The 7691-nt window shown below is 43.2% G+C and overlaps 2 protein-coding genes across 2 annotated transcripts in view; both read right to left on the bottom strand.

Annotated features, from left to right (window-relative positions):
- LOC118430992 (chordin-like) overlaps positions 1–1958 on the bottom strand; it is a 21181-nt gene extending 19223 nt beyond the window's left edge. The window contains exons 1-2 of the mRNA XM_035842037.1: positions 1095–1958; positions 290–393 (exon numbers count right to left, since the gene is read on the bottom strand). Coding sequence (XP_035697930.1) covers positions 290–393; positions 1095–1215 — 225 coding nt within the window. The 5' untranslated portion in view covers positions 1216–1958. The remainder of the gene's footprint in view (positions 1–289; positions 394–1094) is intronic.
- Positions 1959–5096: 3138 nt separating this feature from the next.
- The window catches only part of LOC118430007 (fibronectin type III domain-containing protein 5-like), a 26741-nt gene continuing 24146 nt past the window's right edge, over positions 5097–7691 (bottom strand). The window contains exons 3-4 of the mRNA XM_035840689.1: positions 5862–6176; positions 5097–5431 (exon numbers count right to left, since the gene is read on the bottom strand). Coding sequence (XP_035696582.1) covers positions 5902–6176 — 275 coding nt within the window. The 3' untranslated portion in view covers positions 5097–5431; positions 5862–5901. The remainder of the gene's footprint in view (positions 5432–5861; positions 6177–7691) is intronic.

Genomic DNA, 7691 nt, shown 5'->3' with positions numbered 1-7691 from the left:
TTTAGAAACATCAGATTTGCCTCGCAAAATCGATTATGATTTGGGACACTGTCTCTATAAGCATATCCAGAAAATTGTATTACTTATGATCATAACAATGGCTTTGGCGGAGGGCTAGACTATCATTTGCGTGCACAGCGCCAAAGGGATCCTACAATATTGATTATAAAGACAAAGGACGTTATATTTGTAAAAACTGAGAATACACTTCGGATCTCTACTAACATGTGTATCGTTTTGCAAATAGATCCACAAAAAGATATCATATCTTGGTTCATGGTTAGTTTACCTGGACACAGCGACAGCGGATACAGAACATGACGCCAAACGGCTCCCCCAAGTCCGGGTGCCATTCTTCCCTCATGCCGTAATAGTTTCCACCAAAGGAACATCCTGTAGACACAACAAAGGGAAACAAGTTTAGGGCTGCCGTCCAGTGCGGAGAAAGTTGGGAAAGTGTTTATTTGAGAACCTTTCAGTGTTAATACTAGCATTTCAATTTCGGGAAGAGTATTTCAACAAAAATTCCATTACATTTGATTTTCTTTCATGTAATATCCTATACATGTTCTGTTATGTATGGACTTCATGATTCAAGTAGTTACGACGGTCGACGCCGAAAGTAATCATGACGGCCGACACCATGCATAAAGTAGAAATGTTTCGTGCAGCAAATGTGCATGTTTATTAGTCTTCTAGGTTGGCTGGCTGCACGATGTGTCCCAAACGATAAACTATTAGCTTACACTTCGAGTTTGACGAGAAGGATTACAATGTGCGGGTGGAGGCTTCCGGCAGGCGGAGTTTACACAGTCTCGCCGGGCATGGAAAGTTTGCGGCGTGTCTCGCAGAGAAAGTAGCTCTCGCTCCGGGAGGATTAGTTACGACTCGGGCGTCATGTGCCCGCAGGCACCAAGTACAAGATTTCTAGCTCTAATTTTGTTGCGCTGGTAAATACCACAATGGTTCAGTCACTTTGTCTTCCGTCCCGAGGCAATTTTGGCAACGCTTGGGTAGCATGTCGTAACAGATAACAATACCCGGAGCTATTAAAAAGATAACAAGAGAAAGTTAATGTTCTTCGTTGAGCTCACCTGGTACGGTGTCTTTCGCGCCTTGGCCGTCGTCGGAGCTGATCGGGATAAGAGAGGAGGTGGCCCGCACAGTAGCGGCGGCCAGCACCAGACACACAGCACAACGTGCGAGGAACAACATCCCGGCCAGGACTTCAGAGAATGTTTGCGTCGTCAACTTGAGATGAGTCGTCGGGCTGGTGACCCGGCCAGCGAAAGTTTACGAGGAACGCCGAGTTGTACCGACCGTGCGTCGCCTAGACCACAAACTGGCTATATCAGCGACCAGGACCCAGAATGTTGTTGCAGTCGCGTCGTCACAGTTGTAGACTGGTGGTGTGAGACAAGACTTTTGTTCTATTCATATTACTAATCAAGACGGACATGTGACCGCCGGACCATGATAGCAGGCGTGCTGTAGACCTTCCCTCCCGCAGTGGGCTTGAATGTCATGGATATGACCGGCCCTTTTTTCATAGGCAAATCTTGTTTTCTTTGTTCTCTTTGTATTCTTTTGCCATGACTGTTTGCATACATTTGCACGCAACATTTTATGCAGGGAGGATTTCCTCAATAACGTCCATCACGCGAGGGTTATTGGCCGTGGTCACACTCTCACATTTGCAGAGCTGTCACGTTCCCGAGATGAATTCTCAGATACTGTTAACCTTCACCGGGAACAGCTGGATGTATTTGGACCAAGTAGGAGATGACACTTGGCACCGATTGTGAAAAATTAATCAGGGCCAACCCCGACTCCTCTGGAAGCGCTGGCCAACTCTTTCAACACGAGGAGATGTAATTTACACATCTCGTTAGGAAGGGAGTCCCTGGCACTCGTGTGCACAATTAGAGAGTACTTGAGAAACGCTAGGAAACCTGGGGAGGTGTAAATTAAAACATTACTTTCCCTACAGCATAGGGCTGCCTCTGGGGTGGATCAAGTTTTCAACGTTAATCTAGTTAGCATTGGGGAATCGAAGAAAGTTTGCATAAGCGAACAAAATACAGTCCAAATGTTGCATATACTCACTAGAGTCTATATTCTACTCATACTAATGTTAACGTGCAATTTTATCTGGCAAACCTCATGTGCAACATCTACGTGGATAGAAGTTTACGATAGCTACTATAATGACAAATACGTTTCACGGTGTACACTGTTGCAATTCAATACAGCCCTCCAAGGCGAGCCGCGGCATTAAACCAAACTGTCCCCTTTCACAGTCTACAAACTTGACTTACAGTCATTGTTTATTTTCATTTGTCAACAGAACACTGCGGGATCACAAGTACACATCAGTGCCGTTGTTTGCTGCGACAATACACACATAGTCTGACCTTCCAACTCACTCAATACACTTCACATCGGCCCTTTATTCCGCCGAGAAGGTGTCAAATCCGATAATTGGTCTCTTCTTAGTTACTTTTGATTCTTCGTGCAAATAATTTCACACCCCATTGGGCATCAATAGGGAATCACTTACCGCTTGGTGGGAACCCCCATAAAACGCTTGTGTGGAGGACATGTCTGTTATAATAAACATCCAGACAACCCGCCGGATCGCGGACTAATGATAAATACAGTGAACCACCAGTGTATTTGTATTGACTGTCTTTCGACGTTGTCTGTATTGTATCACATCTGTATGATTTCCTCTTGTATTTGCACCGCAGGAATACTAGTAGTATCATAACAAGGAGGATGAAAACAAAATACTTTTTTTCTTCTGACACATAATTATCAACTTATTCATATTGTCTAAAAATGTATTCTTATGACATTCTGTGTAATGGGACGTGGTTAGGGCGTAAAGCTGAACATTGATCATGAAAATCAAGATGGGACCTGCAACGATTAGCCTAGATGCAAGGGGGCGCTGCACATCCAATGACAGACTACATGAGGATGATCAGACATACTTGCACACCGACACACACCAGTAAACAATTGGTCAGACTACAGGTGGCTATGTGTACACGATTGTGAGTATAATTTTTGAGAGCTGGTAACTATCTTCCCTGGGAGTCAGACAGGACGGGTAGCTAGCGAGATTTGTTCGCGAGTTTTGTTCGGGGAGCCAAGGCAGACTGCCCGCCGACCTCACATTAGCGTTCCGGGGAGTTTCAGCCCGGAGGAGTATTCGCTACCCTTTCCTTGGGGTAAATGGCAGGTGGACCTAATCGGGCTTAAACTCCCCGGGGCGCTAATAGGAGCTCGGCGGGCATGACTGTCTTGGGCTACCGATAAACTGTCCAAGCTGCCCGACCCCGGATGGCTCCCAGGGTAGTAACTATCACGCCACATTTCCGTTTCGAAAAATGGATAACTTTTCAATTTCTTCATTCATTCACTCTTTCACTCGCTAGATCACCCGTTCAATCATTCGCTCATTTGTTCATTCATTCAATTGAATGATATCTATCTTACAACATTCTAGTATCCAATGGTAATACTTACCGGAACGATTAGAATAGAATGGCACAATTACTTTGTCAGGCCTCAAACTATGTACTAAGTTCTTACTTTAAACGTTCTGACCGCGGTCGTACACTGTATACTAGATATTGAGGCCGTCTAGCGAAGAGTCCTGTAATGGCACCTTTTCACCCTCCGATGTAGTATTCGCTAGTCAGCAATATAGTTTTGTGAGTGTCGCGACATGGGGTCGTTTTGGAACATTATAATAAGGTAAATCAAATAGTCTCCATTGGTTATATCACTACCACAATGTTGCTACGAGAATATATAACAACAGATCGGCTGACCACCTGTTCAACATTAGGCAGTAGAAACTTATATAAACTTTTGACTGGTTCAAATTTTGGGACCTGCCTACATTCTGTACGAAAGAAATGTAATGTTTTGTAGGTATTGTGACGATATCAAGAAAAGAAAACACGCACAGATCGTAATTTAGCTTTGAATTATTTATTATTGTTTCACATATTGTTCCATAAGGGTGTCCGGAAAATAAACGACTACATAGTTAAAAGATCACTGATCACAAATTTCACTCCCGGAGACCAGCCATGGTTAGGAAATCTACAACACCATCATTTTGTGCTTGCCAAATAACGAGTAGAAAATTAAAGTTTTGTACATGTACTTCATTTACCTTCGATAATCATCGTCAATTATTTACATTTTATTCTGCTTCAAGCTACAAAAATTTACTTTACAAGACAGATATGATGATGATATCTGGAACAGTGAGTGAGACACCGTCCGGTGTCTTGGACTGTATAGGTCCGGTCAGGTAAGGTCCGGGCCAGAAGGGTCAAGTCACACTCGTCGTACGATCGTCGTACGATCGCAAAATATGGGCTAGGATAGTCGTGAACGTGTCGTACAGAATCCTTGTGGGTGGTTGGTCTGTCACAGCGCGCTTGACCATCGACTCGGGCCTGATTAATGCAATTCAGACCAGGCTTTTGGGAGAATCTCGGGACGGGAGGGAGTTTTTGAGCCCCCTTGTAACCCCAAAACTACTAATATCATATGTCCAACAACTTTTCCAAGAATGATGTACACGTCAAATCAAATCAAATAATCAAAACATTATGGCGTAATATGACGTCAATATGACGTCATTTTTATTGGCTGAAACCATGGGAAAATGACATTATCGTAAAACTTCCAAGCATATAAAAATTAACAGAAAGTGCAGCGAACAGAATAGCAATTTCTTCCAACTTTTCTTGTCAAAGGCAACGATGTCAATTTGACGGCAAAAATGACGTCATACATACGTAAGGTAGCGGAATATGGGTTTCGGCCTATGGCATTTCCCATAGTTAAGGATCACAAGGTGGCCGCGGCTAAAATTATAGTTGGGCAATACAAAACATTACTTAATGACCTAAATGTTATTTTAATGTTGCCAACTAAACTTTAGATAAGGCCAACAACTTTGGTGGTTCTAGTGTAGGCCATTCAGGCGTAATGCGACGTGAAAGCCCCCCCCCCTCATGATTGTATATTATTGTGGCCCGCTCAACATCCACCTCCCCTTCTGCGGGGAGTTGCCAGTTTCAGCCGCAGACAGTTTGTGTAACACAAACTGGATCGTGCGACATCAAAATCGTAAGACGACCTACGACGAATATGACCCGCTCCATCTTATACCAAGTACAATTGGTCACGGAGCCGCGAGTAGAACTCGGAACACAGAGGAATAACGTTCGTAAAGGTTTTCACGTGATTTATCGCACTTCCCCGTCCGATACGGTTCTGCAGATCGCCTTTGGAATCCCGACTGCCCGGAGGACATGTACGCTGGTCTTCTAAAACACCGTCACGCGGGGGCCATCTTGGGTCACCATCACATCAGATGACGTTGAGGGCGAGTCTTCTCCTGTTGATTTTAGAGAGAGAGGATAATGTTTTCAAGTCCGCTGGGGTTATTTTGTTTCGTAATACCTCCTCAAGCAGATGTTAGTTCTTGTTTGTTTTGTGTGTACGTGTGTTCATGCAGCTCTTAGACTTTGTGCGTCTCTATATAATGATGCTTGTTTTTATGAGCTAACATCTGCTTGGAGATCAAAGGTCATGACGAATTGCATGTGCACGTGTGCATAAAACTGTCTTGTCCCATTTGGGCTAATGAAATATTGTATTCTAAGTTACCAGTAAGCGTTGTAGCTCAGTGAAGAAGTGTTAAACATGCTTTGCGAATCTTTAATTGATGAAATATGAAACAACGCTGTCAATATTAAAGCACACGTAACAGCTGAGAACGACATTACACATAGATCCACAGACACGTCACAGCCCACAAAACTGACCACAAAAGCTGTGACGTCAATAGTCATCTTGGGAACGACCTCAGAACCTGGTAGTCCTGATCAGCGTATCCTTTTCGTTTTCCACAATCGTGATGGTTTTGAATTCGCTGATTTCTTTTGGCGTAGGTGGTCGGGGGCTTATGTCTCGAGGCTGTAAACTTCTGATGGCGTCCCACTGTCTCAGAAACAACACGATGACAGAGGCCCACACCACCAGCACCAGCGCTATGATCACCCATTCTTCGATGGTAAAATTCTGTCCTTGCTTGTCCGGAGTGACGACTTCGCAGTCATCGTTCGGCAGGGCAGAGTCACCTGGAGAGAGAAGACTTAGAGACTGAAATATTTCTGGGTGAAAAACTGTTTTGTTATCATGAAGTTCTTCTTATCATAACATAAGAAACAACCACATTCCTAACGGGACTCGCTATAAACACTGACGGATGCGCATATATGGTTTAAAGAGTATACATATACAACAACAACAACAACAACAGCAACAAAGATAAAAACATTGGACTTACAATGACACACCTGAAAAGTTTTTAATTTGAAATGTAAAAGTGACAGGATTGCTTGTAAACAGTTAGCTTATTCAAGAGGAAACATAAGGGCAAGATTTAGCGATGATAATCGCTTATCGGGCCAGCTAGAGATTCCAAACCTAAATCAAAATAGTCACGAACCCTCACCGCACGGTTTACTTGCCACCTGTATGATAAATGTAACATATACAGAAAATGCCGCTCACTAGTAAGCGAAATAACTTGGTAGGCAATTGTCTAATAGAATTCCATATTGTTTCTGCTTCTTTCTATTGCCCATTTGTGCCGCTCTCTCAGGTAGATCACTGTTTGAAACATGAATTTGCGGTCCTTGGTTTACCCAAAATCAATCGCATTCCATAAAAGCACTCCATCTTTCTCTAATATTGGTGAAAACTGCATTCCACAGGGGATATTGGCCCTCGCTGATCACAAGAAGGAATAGGCAAGTTGTCTTTATTGTTCAATAGAAATATAACTTCATGGTGGTTATTTAGCAGTGCCCCCTTATAGTGTTTGATAGCAACCAGCACCTGGACTTGAATATTTAAGTGCATTGTGCGGGGGAGGGGAGTTACCACAGTGACATGCCCATGACATGTAACATTGTCAGCATCACATGACGCCCACACAGACAGCATTTTTGGTCCCTACAGGAAATGACGTCATATTTTGTGCTATACAAATTTCAGTCAAGCTGCATTAAGGGTAGTTGACGAAGAGCTGTGATCGCTTTTGATTGGTGGAAAGAAATACGACAAAGCAAAAACTATACAAAGGGTCTCGGACCGGAGTTTCTTTTATAATTTCGGAGGTTGGCGGACAGCCTCAGGCCGAAGGGCTACAGTTCCGCTAGTAAACGTAGGACGCGAAACTTAATCAATATGGTGGAAAGCCGTTTACTGCCTCTTTCCGACAAACCTATTGGTATCGTCTGTTGTCTCTTTATTTTGGGTAGAATATGTAGTAAAATTTTAATTTTGGACCCGAAAACTATCATTTTTTAACACTTTTATTATCAAAGCTGCTTGGGAAAAACGAATTTTCCCAGGATAACGGCCTACGTGGTAGAGAAGCTAAATTCTTCATGTTTGTGTAAAATGAAAATAAAAAAATTCCATGTGATAACTTTTTTGCAATCTCCGATGACGTCATTTCTTCGAAAAACGAAGAAAAACGATGCTATTTGGGTCATCAGGCGAAAAAACCGCATCACCGTTGCAGCGGACTAATACAAAAATGGTTTCGCTGGCCGACCAACTACTCCTCGCACAAAAACAATACA

This window comes from Branchiostoma floridae, chromosome 14, assembly GCF_000003815.2.
Source record: "Branchiostoma floridae strain S238N-H82 chromosome 14, Bfl_VNyyK, whole genome shotgun sequence".
Taxonomy (NCBI): domain Eukaryota; kingdom Metazoa; phylum Chordata; class Leptocardii; order Amphioxiformes; family Branchiostomatidae; genus Branchiostoma; species Branchiostoma floridae.
Note: the sequence above shows the minus strand (reverse complement) of the source record. Positions and strands in the feature narration are given on the sequence as shown.